The following is a 13,983-nucleotide window of genomic DNA, read 5'->3' as shown; positions in this document are numbered from 1 at the left end:
CAGTCCCCCCAACTGTATTTTTTGTGTTTTTAGTGGATAGATGCCTTAAGTTATGTATTATTTTATAGAATCTTTTTCCGATAACACGTACTGATATTTCTGGTATCTTTGGAAATTTACAGCACTGACTTTTAACAAGCTTTAAAATGCCCATATTATGCTAATTTTCAAGTTCACAATTGTATTTTGAGGTTGTACCGGAATAAGTTTATATGGTTTCATTTTTTTAAAAACACCATATTTTTGTTGTACTGCACATTATTGGAGATCCTGTTTTCACCCAGGTCTCTGTTTTAGCTACACAGTAAGACATCTCACTTCTTTACTATCTTTGTTGGGAGTAGCACATGTGCAGTAGCTAGATAATGATAACACCAGCTAGCTACTTTATTTCCAACTTTGGTTAGTACAAGGCAGGATTAGCTGGGAGACTTCTTCTAAACGAGGGATACTTATGGAATACCTGCAGAACAGGGACATGGAAGTAGTTATTTTGTAAATTATGGTGAACTAATGTGTCATAGCAGTGATTTGTCATTGAGAACGAGCTAGCATGTGCTATGGTTAGCCACATCGTCTCGGCTAGTTACGTAGAAAGCCGTGGAGATTTTGAACAGCTCACCCGGAGACTGAAGGCAGAGGACATTCAGAAACCCGTCTCTCACTCAAAACAGCACGGATGGGATTTTTTCCTAATAGGTTTGTATCCGTGTGTAGCACCAGAGACATCCCATATGTAATATAAATGTTTTTTTGTTTTTTTTTCATAATATGTCAAATGTATGTCTTTAAAGTAAAGTTCTGTGAGTTTGGACAGCATGCATTTGTGCCGACCACCAGCGAGTCAGTAAGTTTACTTGTTAAGACACATTATGCCATTTGAAGGTGACACCTTGGGCTCTCAGAACTTAAATAGGTATTTGTCTTTACTTTTTAGACTCAACAAATTGTGTACAGAGTTTTTTTTTTTTACAGTATATAGTTGAAACTTGAAATGAGCTCCCTACACAGCCGTTTTCCTTGTCAACCCTCTTCCTACGGATCTGAGCATATCTCTTTTCCCAAGCAGGCCAACAAGTGCACTTGAGCATCCAACTCCAATAAGTACACTTTGAACTTAGATATGAGGTCAGCTTGAGTGTATGCATTACCATAACAGAGAGGCACTAGCTGTGACTATAATCACTTTGCCTTGACTTGCTAAATCTTCTGAAAACCATTACAGCGTGTTTAATAACGTCCTTGAGTTCCCTCCCCAAACCTCCGCACACACTTGTGTGTTAGCAGATTAAACACTCACCGATTAATTAACACAATTACCTCTGTGTGTGCCAATCAGTGTCTTATCAACCTTTGTCAGGCCTTAAACTGTGAATTAATTAATATCCTCTCTCTTGTCCTTTCTTAATTACCTAAGTTCCAGCAGGAATTCTGGGAAACGCCAGTGTCAGCGGCTCTGTTTTGTACTCACGCTTATTTGCTGTGAGCTCATTGGCTCATTAGACTGGATATGAAAACATGCTGCGCTCATGCTGATGAGAGGTGATGAGGGGATGACATGATGTAAAAAAAGAGGCTCTTCAGACGAGCTCTTGATTTTGGAGCAGCGCTCCATAATGTTTCTGTTTTTCCTGCTGAACGCGACACGCAACGAGCATTATTGCTGACTGCTCTAAACTCTGACCTCAGTCGTATTTACGTTTTCATAAAGGAAGGAACTAACACACAACACATCAAGACCGTCAGGTGCTGGAAAATCACTTTAGCGACAGCAGCAATTCAAATGAACTTTTTATTATTTGTCAGCTTTGAATTCAGGGCGTTGGATCAAACTGCTCCGGCATGCTGATATTCACCTGCCAATCACTGTCAAAAAAACACCAAACACAAGTTCATGAACAGTAATGAAATGTACTGTATATACAGAATATATTACATTTAATTGTCATAATTGACAGACAAACTTGGCAAACTTCTTATACCATAAAAATGTAAGACGGTCCAAAATTGTGCATCCCCTATGACAAAACAATCTCACCTCAACATCCACTTAGTAATCTGTTCTGTACTTTTAAGCCAATATGGACAAGAAGTCTTTAAAGTGCTCGGAAAAAAATAGTTTGATGGATTGTCTTGCATCTTGCAGCAGGTTAGTGTCAGAGATTAGGGTTGCCTCACTCAGATAAATCAAAATAAAGACTTTAAAAAAACAAAAAAACTTTTGTACTTTGTGGGGATTTGTCATTAAAACCCTCAACTGTGTCTGAGCTTTGGTTCATTAAAATATAACCCTCCATCTTACCTGCTGAGACTTGGCACAGCAATGGAAGCGAACATCATTGAGACTGGAGTCGTCCAGGCCATACTGGTATTCCTCCATCTTTGTCTCGATGCCACAGATTCCTCCATCTTGACACTCCTGGCTCCAGTGGCCGTACTCTCCCCAGTCCATGCCGGCCCCCTCCAGCGTCGGGTTGCTGCTGCAGCGGAACTTGATGTTGTTGATGGCCGTGTCATCACCGAAAAGACCCTGATGGTGCTCCACGCGGATCTGGAAAGAGGAGAGCACACCACTGGGGCAGTACTGGGGCTGGGTCCAGTCACCGAAGCTGGACAGGAGAGGAGGAAATACAAGAGAGTGTGAGTGGGGGGGGGGGAGTCGAGACATTTCAACATCTGAACACCTAATTTGTAATCCTGGCAGAAGCGGGGCTTTCATTTCCCTTCTGAACGTGATGGGTAACTGCCAGTCTGCAGCTTCCTGCTGCTTTCAAAGTACCTACTTTATTTATCTAATTCTCATTTAATCTTTTATAGTGCTGCCAGGTTAGTCCCAATGTCACAATACAGATCTGGCCACAGCAACAAACAGCTGCATGTTTATAGACATCAATCAAAACAATTTAGCAAGTGGCAGACATACTTAAAGTAGGCAAAGGAAAGTATTTCTATTGATATTTTAGTGTCTAACATCGGAATTCCTCCTGCTGAATGCTGGCTCCCTGAAATTAAAACCATTGTGTTTAACAGGGACATATTGAACCTTAAAGGGTTAATAAGGCACCATTTATTGTAGTTTTAACCAATGGCTTTATTATTGGTTAATAGGACTTTTATTAATACATCAGATATGATTATTAAATGTCATGTAGCTGACGCTTTTTATCCAAAGCGACTTACTCGTTGCTATATATGTCAGAGGTTGCACACCTCTTGAGCAACTGTATTAAGTGTCTGGCTCAAGGACACATTGGTTGATGTATCGCAGTGGGAATTGAACCCAGGTCTCTTACTCCAAAGGCATGTGTCATATCCACTGTCATAGCCACTATGATATATACAAATTGGGAATTATTAGTGTAATATAACTGACCTGTAAATAATTAATAAATTATTTCTAAACCATTAATACATCTCATTTAAAGCCCTTTATAAAGGGTGATGATGATGATGATGATGATGATGAATTTTATTTCAGTTAACACACAAAAAATAAACAATTTGTTTCCCACAATTTTCCTATTGAATCACCCAGAAATCCAACAAAACTAAATGAAGCCGAACACTTGAGTACAATCCTAGTAATACATTTGAAAATTTACATTTTATTCAATTTTTTTGAAATTCAACAAAGAAGTACACAACTTTAAGTCATTAATAAGTTCATTCCATAATTTAACCCCCCCAAAAAAACTGAAACACATCTATAACACATCTATTTCATCTTCAGTAGACTTGACTACTGTAACGGGGTCTTTACAGGTCTCCCTAAAAAATCAATCAGACAGCTGCAGCTGATTCAGAACGCTGCTGCTAGAGTCCTCACTAAGACCAAGAGACTGGATCACATCACTCCAGTTCTGAAGTCTTTACACTGGCTTCCTGTGTCTCAAAGAATTGATTCAAAGTACTCTTGCTAGTTTAAATCCCTTAACGGTTAGGTCCAAAATAAATTTCTGATCTGCTACTACACTATGACCCCCCAGACCTCTCAGGTGGTCTGGGCAAGGTCTACTTTCTGTCCCCAGAGTCAGAACTAACAGGGTGAAGCAGCTTTCAGTTTCTATGCTCCTCTATCTGGAACAAACTCCCAGAAACCTGCAGATCCGCTGCTACTCTCAGTTCTTTTAAATCAAGGCTGAAGACCTTTCTTTTTGAGCTGCCTTTCTTTAAATGAATGCTCATTTCTTTAAATTTCTTGCTGCACTGTAACTTTTATTTTTGTGTTTTATGTGTCCTAATGTTTCTATTTTTTTTTAACTGTCTATTCATGTGTTTATTAATTTTTAATGTTTAGATTTTTAACTTTTGTACTGTGTTTTTATCTGTTTAAATGATTTCGTGTAAAGCACTTTGAATTGCCCTGTTGCTGAAATGTGCTATACAAATAAAGCTGCCTTGCCTTGCCTTGCCTTGCCTATATTTTACATTAGAAGGTGGTACCGTTGGGAGCTACTCACTAGCCAGTGTGGGATTCAATAGAGTACAGGAAGCTTCGGTTCCCGTCTTTGGCACAGATGAGGCGGATCCCGTTCAGAGCGGTGTCATCCGCCCCGTACTGGTTAGCCTCCACCTGAGAAAACAGAAAACAGTTCCCATAACAACTATCGTCAAATCTGCTTATGTTATGTTATTCTGGTGAAGCAGCTGCCAGAGTAGCCGGCATGAAAGTGCATACCAGGTGAAAGGGTAGATTGTTTTTAGTGTTTGCAGTCAATGCAGAGAATTGTGGGTTAGTATTGGAAACAGAGCTTGTCTCAATGACCATGGTTTTGCATGCAGGTTTACACACACATAAAGGATTATATTTCAGTTCAGTTTTCTTAGGTCTGTCAAGATTCTTTTCTCTTTTTTTGCTACTTTCAAACTGATATTTCCCGCCACACTAAAGTAAAGGTTTCGCATTTTTTTCACGTCTATATTAAAACTATACTCACATGCAGCTCATTAATTTTAGACCTGTAAGTTTTCCTAGTCTCCTTGTTGGCTGTAAAGTGATCTCTTCCTAACTCAACTCCAGTTTAAGTCTTATCAGAATGAATTCCCTGTTGGTGTTGTTGCTGAGCTGCAATGGAATAACTAAAGTTGTCAGATAAATGTAGGGGAGTAAAAAGTAAATAATTTCTCTTTGAAATGTAGCAAAGGAAAATTAGAAAGTGCCTTGAAAAGGAAAGAATTCAAGTAAAAGTAGGCCACCTCAAATTTGTGCTTAAGTACAGTAATAGAGTAAATGTACTTACAGTAGTTACATTCCACCACTGACAAAGCCTATATGTGTAAATAGAAAAATATCTTCTACATTAATCTCTCTGTGGCCAAGAAGATTCAGCAAGTCGATTGCCTTGATTTGTAACACCTGTCCCGGCTAGTACAAATGTTTTGCATGTGTTTCGTCCCTCCATTTTTTTCTTTACCTTGCCATGTGAAATAGAATATTTATGTGTGAGAGAGTCAGTGGCTTTACCCTAACACTGAAGCCAACAGCAAAGAACTTTTCTGGACACATCTCTGGCCAGGTCCAGGTTCCAAACTGCTCTCCGTTGGTCACAGTAAGCAGAGATCTGTACTGTCTGCTGTTAAAGGCCGCACCAGCTCGCTGCAGAAAGGTTTTCTCCTCACATAACCCACTGGACAACACAGCCAGCATGGCCACAACGGTGAAAAGACTCGCCATGTTGATAGCAGTCAGGCAGTGTCTCACTCTGAAATGCCAACTGACAAGTACAGGGGGTTCAGGCTCAAAGCTCTTATAGCTCCCCAGTCAATTCCAAAATAGAGCTCTCATATCAGGTTGAATCATTTACAGAGTGGCGTGGGATTTAACAGCTGGTGTTTGAGAAAGAAAATGTTTTTTTTTCTAACAATGTATTCATCTTTCACATTACGACAAGCAGTCAATCTACAGGAATTTAACATTTTTACATCACAAAAAACCACAGGTCGGTGCTACTTGTATAAATGCAATTCATAGGATAAAGTTCAGCAGCAACAGAACCTTTCACACTCATGAAGTTGTGTAATCGCTGTTGCAAAGACTGCTGTTGTCCAAGAATAATAGTATATAGATTGAGAACTGCAGTGACAGCAAATACAATATTAGAAATGGTGTTTTTTGTCTTGCCAGGATATGCAGACATCACACCCTACTGTATATCACCAGGGACTGACAAAGCCCATGTTTACTGAATTAAGGAAAACAGCGTTGTACTTATTATAGATAATGGTGATCACGATATCACTGTATACAAACATCTTTACACACACACACTCATATTTACACATGAACATAAAAACAATACCAATTATGGGAAAAATAATATCAGGTACAGTAGGCTGACAACACACTTTTACAGACTGCATGAACTTTAACTTTTAGCATCTTCTAGAATATTACATAAGTGCACATGCCACGGTGTAGTTATTGTCAATGCATCAACATACTGAGAGGGTCGTAGCTACCAACTGATGGTGTAAGTTTTGCAAATTACACTTAAGGTGAGGCTGATTGTGATGTTATTCAGACTCAATATCTTTTAAATCTAAGAGAAGACATTCATTGGGCTGCTTCGGTGCAACGGTAACAGGCCGTAATCACCATTTTATGACATTTTACCGGTAAGTTGACATGGCGAACTTGCAAACAGCTCCTTATTTACACAACCACTAGATACAGAGAAACATTATTCTTGTTTTCAAGCCACCAGATGAATGTAGTCTTTTTTGTCTCCTCCAACCCCTGAGGGAAATATCTTGGATATTATCTTTAAAATACTGAATTTTTAAACCTAACATTGTCTGTCTACCGTTTCAATCAGGAGAGACTTCATTGCAGATATGCAAAGATTTATTGTACATAATACAAAATGTACAGTCTCTGGGGATTAGACTCCATCATTAAAAATATTTTAAAGGGGTAGAGAAGCCAGACATTACCCCCCCCCCCCCCCCCCCCCCCCCCCCCCCCCCATGTTTGCCTGAAAAGACAGCTGATTGCAAAGAAAGAGGACATTTAAAGCAGGATGATGTCATGCTGTGATTGGATCATGTAATTTCATGGCCAATTCTGGTTGGTTTACTGAACAGTGAATGCCTTTTAACAGCTGATTAGTTTTAGGGAGAGATGATGGTGAGTGAAGTTTATTTAGAAGTCTTCTTGAAGGAATCTGAGCTTAGCTTCATTTGTTGCTGAGCAGATAGTGTACAGTAGGTTTGTAGAGTTTTTTCGCCTCCTGTTTTGTCTGAAAACAAAACCATTTTCTGAAAGACGCAAAAACACTCCGTAGAACTGAGGGGAACTACAGAGTCCATTGATAATCCTCTGGGGGTTCCTCACTATGACTGACACCTTTAAACATACATGTTGTCATGTGATCCAGTATTAATATAAAAATATTGACTAGAGCAGCTTTAAATCAGTTTTTTTTTGCAGTGTGGAAGTGTAGAGAAGTGACATTGCCACAGTGTTAATATTATCATAATGGTAAATTAATTAATTCAATGCAAAATAAATAAATTGCATGTCATGTAAAGAGGAAAAATCTTAAACCAAGGTGAAACACAGGTCTGACAAAAAGTTACAAAATGATCCTAACACAACGTTGAAACAATTTATAGCACTTTGTTTTGAAGGATAACATGTTGGTTATGTCCTTGGTTGACACAAATGATAAAGGAGGCGCTCCACCATGCTGGGGGGAAAACAACAGCATGTCATCTTCCCACAATGTTGTTTTTCTCCTTCCACTGTCGGTCAGGCATGCTGAGTGGGACAATTTTCCTTTTTTGTGGGCTGAAGGGGTCACCACCTTTATTACTTTATATCGAATCCTAATTCAGATCTTCAGCAGAGCTTTATCTTATTCTGTACTCAACAATTCTGAGGGATCACATGGAGTCTGTGCTTGTCTGCCTGATGGGCTGAAGTCAAACCTGAAACATGAAAACAACGTGTTATAAAAACTTGAAGACTTTATTGATTTTACGACATAACTTCACTATTTGTCACGGTCTAATAATGGAAACAATTAACCTGGCACAGAAGAAAAGCGACTGGCTTCACAATACAGACACTGACATCAACACACCTCTGTTTCCACCAGTAGTAAGCTGCTCCACCAGTAGCTGCAGTGAAGCCAATGAAGAAGAAGATGATCCCCATAGCCATCTTCAGGTATTTAGCATCGAGCGAAAAGGTGTCTAAGTGAAAGAAATAACGAGTGAATCTCCCAGATGCTTTACTAGATCAGCCACTTCGTTACATATCCAATACTTTCCCGGGAATCAAATGTGGTATGGTGACATGAAGATAAAGTTAGCACCACCTGAAAGCACGCCTCTGGGACTAGAAATTAGTTTATAATACCTTAATTGAGTAAAATTTAGAGAAATGGAATTAGTTCATGTTAAAGTAAACTGTGGACTAAGTGAAGTTTCTTTCTATTCTAGAAAACACAACTGTGCGTATGAAGAGAGGAAAAGGTGTTCTTCTCAACGTTGAAGGAAATTTCACCATGAATCCATTATAACGTCTGATGAAGCTTTTGCGAAATCTCAAGGATCACTTTTTTCTGTCACCTTTATTTTAGGCCTACTGGTGAATTTTGACTCACTCTGATTTCATAATCCTCCAGCCTCTGCTTTCCCAAGCTGCTCGTTCCATTCAAAAATCTCACGTCAACGTTCAACACAGCTGGCAAACCAACCTGTCGTTCGATGGAGTCAATATCTGTCACTTAGATTGATTAGGTGACAATTCTGGTTTTAGTTATTTGAGCTAAAGTAAGGGAAAGGTAGCAGGCAATGTAATTGGGCTTGAATCTTGGTTCAAAGCAGATGTCGTAACAGGCAGTCGATCAGCACAGGCAAATGAATGAAGGCAGGCGGAGAAAAACAGGCAGGCAGCCAAACAAGTACAGCAGGTGGGAAGTTATCGCTACAGGGGGCACAATAGGTAACACTGGCATAAGGCATAATGATGGAATGAGAAGAAAGTGAGCAGGTGGGTGTAGCGGTCCGGTGATGGGGCAACATAGGAACTGCACACCAGTACACAGGGACACCTGCTGGACAGAGAGAGATCAGCAGGTTTGGAAGGTTGTGTAAAGTGGCTTGGGCCTGAGGTAAAGTGAGAATGAGGCTGAAGGAGAGAGAGGGACGGAGAGAGAGCTCATGTCAACCCACCCACTCCCACATAACCAATATGCTGCGTTCATGTCCCATCAGAACAATGGAGGACTCTGTCTGTCTGAGGGGCAGGGCCAAGCACTCTAGAGGGAACGTTGTCATGTTTTATCTATCATTGGAACATACAAGAGGGCACGTTTGTAGTTTGAAAAATAATAATAATAATTGGGGCACCAGTGGATCAGAGTTATCATAATTATAAGTTTCCCACTTGTTACAGTATTCACGTCAAAAGTGAAGCTCTCATATATCCGGCTTAGAGCTTAACCCCTGTGTTGTCCTTGGGTCAAATTTGACCCATTAAAAAAAACAAAATAAATTGCATGCAAAAATGAATTGGATGCAAGCATGTACGTTGAATAGAACCCAAAATGAATCATTACTTTTATTTAATTTTGGGTGTTTGATATTCAACTTTATAGCAAAATGGTTAAAATAGTTTTCAAAAAAGACACACTGAAAACCAAGCAAATGGGGATGCCTAAAGTCTTAAAGTCTATTGTCATCATAATTATTGTAATTAAACTTAAACTCTAATTTAATAGATTCTGATTGTTCCATGAGATTTAACCAATGTGATTCCATCTTTCACGTGCAGGCTCTTCCCTATGACCAGAGTCTAGACGAGTAATGCTGTTCTATCTCCTACCATCATAGGCCTGCATCGTATGAAAATGCGTCTAATTGTCAAAAGTTAACTTAATTCTACAAATATTGTTATTAATTGCCAATTAATCTATCTTTATTGAATTGCAGTTAAATAGTGAGTAAGAAAGGCTCAGTTAAAACATGTGTGGTATCTAAATTTCACCACTATTTGAGCGTGTTTTCTCTTCCATGTTGACCATTACCCCAGTCCACCTCCAGGCTCTCTCTGAGGCTGCTGTGCTCCACCCTGCAGCTCACCCTCTCCCCTCTTCTGGGTGTGAACTCCAGGTAAGAGTGCAGCTGGAAGCTCCAGTCCCCGTTGGCCAAGACATCTGTAGACGACACATCAGTGTTGACCTCTAGGCCGTCTCTCAGCCAGCTCAGCCTCACTTCCTGAGGGAAGAACCCCATAACGCTGCATTCAAGCATGGACCGCTTCCCATAGTCAGCTGGCTGGGTCTCATGGACCTTGACAACTGGAGGCACTGGAGTGTAGAAATGATTAGAGCAAGAAATTAGCTGAATGACCTGCTGGATGTAGGGCATGCTTCAAGGTAGAGTGCAGAAGAGTGAGTCAGGGTTTAAACAGTTTTCTTCAAGCCATTTAATTAAAGAATGGGGAGACAATTGTTTTCTTTTTCCAATGAAGCAAATTAAACCAAATGAAGTGGTGCTGTTAGGAGTGCAATATTCTGCTTTAAACTCTCCTCTAGAAATCCGAACCTTACCTTTACGAGCCAGTGTGCTCTTTCTGAATAATCTTGCGTTGTATCTGCAAAGAGTCTCCACTTCAACTTTTCTTTCATCCATTTTCCACTTCTGGCTGTTATAATGGGCAGCGTTGATCATTCCATATTCTCCAAAGCCAACATACTTCCCAACCCGAGAGTCATACAGGGTGGTAATCTTCTGGTTAAATAGGTTTTTTACTAAGAAGACCATGTCGGTGATGTTGTCACCATACTCACAGTCATATATCATCTGGTATACATAGCCACCTGTAACATACAGAGAACCAATAAGTACAGACAACTGTGCAGGGGTGTCAGGAATGGGGAAGAGGACTGAGTAGAGATAAGTTGGCGCTAAAGCTGAAACGTTGACGTTGGCTTTTTTTTAAATTCCTCAAATCTCTTTTTGAAAACATACTTTATCGTACAATGTGTTGTACAAATTGTTTTGCGGTGCTTGAAAGTCGTAGGGCAACACATTCTCACTCTCATCTCGTAAAATACGGGCGCTTGATCAGGTGCCTTTGTCGTTGTTATTGATGCTAAAGGTCTCCTTTAGCGTCCTATAACACGCGCTAAGTCGGCACTATTGGCGTCCCTTTTGACGCTGTTAGATTAAGGAAAAGCTCATGGGTGGGCTTCCGGTTCTGTGACTCACAATAACGGGACGGTTGGGTTTAGGAAAAGGTCGTGGGTGGGCTTACGGTTTTGTGACACGCAGGAATGACGGGCCGGTTAAAGAAGAAATTGGCTTCCCTAACACGCAGAAATAATGGGACGGTTAAGGACACACGTGGGACATGAATCCCGATCTCCTGGGTGAAAGTCCTGTATTCGACCTATCCACCACCCCGGACAGCAGACGCGGACAGCCACTACCCAAACGTCCATAATTTACACGTTTGGAGTGAAAGCGGTTTGCGTAGGGTTATATATGATTAAAGTCAGGAGTTTTGTCAAACATCGTTTGGAGGCGCCGGTGCGTCTTTTGTCCTCAGAGGGTTAACTATGACTAGCTAGTATCACACATAGGATGGGCACAATAAAAGGAACCTTCCAACAAAATTATAGTTGTGCTATAATTGATAAAGGTTATGTTTTGAGTTTTGTAAGACCGTTAAAAGGTTTGAATGAGTTTTGAGGTCATAGTTTGTGATGCTGTTAAGGTATCATTCAGGTAAATATGAATACACTCCCCTAAAAACCCCACAACAGCAACAATCCAGACTTAACTGCAACAACTCATGAGCAAAAAACACCTATAGATTAGCACGAGGTGAGCACCACTTACAATACTTAAACCAAACCTGCCTAAGCACAATGTATCATACAATTGAATCCATTCAACATGAATAATCACATATAAACTTATTATCTTGTCACATTTATCTGTTTGTAAGTGATGCATGGGCAGTTCAGTCAACATAGGGCTATTTACAAAGGTACAAAAAGGCCAGATAGCTGCTGATGGTCACAAACACAACAAAGGTATGTGATGTGGCAAGAAGTAAGAAACATTCAAAATGACATACTGTATGCAGGAAACTTTTGACAGGACATTTTCTTTAAATAACTTCTGTCTGACTCATCACTATAGCTACTAACTATGAGCGTCAGCTCAGTTTTACAGTAAAATGTTTTTTTACTGTATTTTAAGGCAAGTCTATCAACCTTTACCACTCATTTAACGGGCATGAATAATATAGCATACTTTAAAAAAAAGCTAAAATAAGACAGGAATACATGAAGACGCCTACCTGCTGGTGTACTGCAGAGTAAGAGTTTGAGCAGAAAATAAAGTCCCATCATCTCTTCAGCAGTGAAAGCAACACCACATGCTGTGTGCAGACTCGCTACTAAAACCCTTTCAAACCCTGAAACTAAACTACATCCTCCTTTCCCATGAATTAAATGACACAAATGCTTATGCAAGCGCAGTGCCAAGATGAACAGGTCTTTCAGGTTTCATCCCAGTCATTGTTTTTGTAATTGGTATGAAACAATTGTTGGCAATTTGTATCCTATCATCTCCTGGCTTGACCTCTGCGAGTTGATTCTGAAAGCAGTTACTAGATCTCGGAGAACAAGGCAACACATAGCAGGCTTCAGGTCCCAATGTTCTAAAGGTTTAACAAAACACGCAAGAATATTTCACATTTTCAAACAATCCCTCCATTCACTTTAATGATGTGAAAGTAGACAGATGGGGAAGAGGCTCCACAGAGAAGAAGGATTGGTTCAAGGTAGGTTCACGCAGATAAATCTTCAGGAAGGAAAACAGTGTAACAATTTATGATACTAATTTATGATACCTATTAAAACAGACGAGATAGGCTTTGAGTGTTTAGCGCTGTCATGCTCAAAATAATTTAATAGGAGATACATCTCAGCACCACAATTACATGCAAATGAGGAAAACAGAAACGTGGTCAGTGTAGATTTAATCTTCTCGTGCAATGCTACATCCGTTATTGGGGAAGTCAATTTCACTTCTGTACACTTACTTGTCATTTATCTCTCTGCTCACCACTGAATATTTACTTTTATTGCAAATTTAAAGATGCAGATGAAGCTATTTTCAGTTTGAAATCCCAAATCCGTCCTTCAGAAGCTCCACACACTTCCTCATTAAAAAGTGGCAGCTATCACTTTGGAAATAATTAGATTTATGCCTGAGCCAAATAATTTATGTAGAGAAAAGAGGCAGTTTAGTGCATTGCCATTCTGTGCCAGTATTGACACACGCGCAAGTAGACAGTATTTACTTATTATTTGTCGGACGGTCACCGTAGGAGCAGCAAAATGCCCAAAAGCTCATTCTGTGCTGTGATAATTGATGGAGATTTTGTGATTGTGCAAGTGCTTGCACAGGCTGCTGTAATGAAAGGGTATTCAACACATGATCAAGACTGTATAGGGGCGCCTGGGTAGCTCACCCGGTGGAGCGCACTTAAGGCCTTTTTACCATAGACAGTTAAAGAAATGGACCAACAGATCCTGTTGCTCTGGACAGAGACCATGGAAGGTTATTGGAAGATTTTTCCGGTGATAGTTGAGCATTACTGCGCAGCCTCCAACTGAGCTCGCCGACGTAGATGTGACGTGAGCAACCTGTCTGAAAGTCTATTGGGAGCTGAGTCAAGAGAAATCTCAATCATTCGCAATTTTGCAGAGACGGAGGTATATGTATATGTAAGGAGATAGCATAGGCACAGGCTAATTATTGCAAATTAACATGCTAGTTAACATTAGTAATTAAACCTAAACAGCTAATGTCAAAATTGTCTGCGAGCTTACCTTGTACTATACGGTAATTCCTCTATTGTGCAACAGTAAGTCGCGTGGTTATGACACAATCGTTAGCCTATTTTTACAAAAACGTATGCTACAAAGCAATAATGTGAGCTACAAGGTAATGGAG

The 13,983-nt window shown here is 40.0% G+C and overlaps 3 protein-coding genes across 3 annotated transcripts in view; all 3 read right to left on the bottom strand.

The window, feature by feature from the left end:
* Positions 1-1,774: 1,774 nt before the first annotated feature.
* On the bottom strand, positions 1,775-5,735 carry LOC116690896 (vitelline membrane outer layer protein 1 homolog). The gene is made up of 4 exons (XM_032518120.1): positions 5,465-5,735; positions 4,461-4,573; positions 2,303-2,609; positions 1,775-1,866 (listed from the first exon to the last, which is right to left on the bottom strand). The coding sequence occupies exons 1-4, from the start codon at positions 5,672-5,674 to the stop codon at positions 1,864-1,866; spliced, it is 633 nt and encodes a 210-aa protein (XP_032374011.1). The 5' UTR covers positions 5,675-5,735; the 3' UTR covers positions 1,775-1,863.
* Positions 5,736-7,596: 1,861 nt separating this feature from the next.
* Positions 7,597-12,481, bottom strand: LOC116690893 (rano class II histocompatibility antigen, A beta chain). Its single transcript, XM_032518118.1, has 5 exons — positions 12,320-12,481; positions 10,560-10,829; positions 10,035-10,316; positions 8,085-8,196; positions 7,597-7,929 (listed from the first exon to the last, which is right to left on the bottom strand). The coding sequence occupies exons 1-5, from the start codon at positions 12,369-12,371 to the stop codon at positions 7,857-7,859; spliced, it is 789 nt and encodes a 262-aa protein (XP_032374009.1). The 5' UTR covers positions 12,372-12,481; the 3' UTR covers positions 7,597-7,856.
* The window catches only part of LOC116690892 (H-2 class II histocompatibility antigen, I-E alpha chain), a 10,990-nt gene continuing 5,750 nt past the window's right edge, over positions 8,744-13,983 (bottom strand). The window contains exon 5 of the mRNA XM_032518116.1: positions 8,744-8,754. The gene's annotated coding sequence lies outside the window, so the exon portion shown is untranslated. The remainder of the gene's footprint in view (positions 8,755-13,983) is intronic.

The sequence above is a fragment of the Etheostoma spectabile genome, chromosome 6, assembly GCF_008692095.1.
Source record: "Etheostoma spectabile isolate EspeVRDwgs_2016 chromosome 6, UIUC_Espe_1.0, whole genome shotgun sequence".
Classification (NCBI taxonomy): Eukaryota; Metazoa; Chordata; class Actinopteri; order Perciformes; family Percidae; genus Etheostoma; species Etheostoma spectabile.
Note: the sequence above shows the minus strand (reverse complement) of the source record. Positions and strands in the feature narration are given on the sequence as shown.

Coding starts and splice junctions, on each gene's coding strand:
- LOC116690896 (XM_032518120.1), bottom strand. CDS start 5,674: ATGGCGAGTCTTTTCACCGTTGTGGCCATGCTGGCTGTGTTGTCCAGT. Junction 4,574..5,464: donor CTGTTGGCTTCAGTGTTAGG/GTAAAGCCACTG, acceptor CTGTTTTCTCAG/GTGGAGGCTAACCAGTACGG. Junction 2,610..4,460: donor ATTGAATCCCACACTGGCTA/GTGAGTAGCTCC, acceptor TCTCCTGTCCAG/CTTCGGTGACTGGACCCAGC.
- LOC116690893 (XM_032518118.1), bottom strand. CDS start 12,371: ATGATGGGACTTTATTTTCTGCTCAAACTCTTACTCTGCAGTACACCA. Junction 10,830..12,319: donor ACTCTGCAGTACACCAGCAG/GTAGGCGTCTTC, acceptor TGTATGTTACAG/GTGGCTATGTATACCAGATG. Junction 8,197..10,034: donor GAGCCTGGAGGTGGACTGGG/GTAATGGTCAAC, acceptor TCTTTCACTTAG/ACACCTTTTCGCTCGATGCT.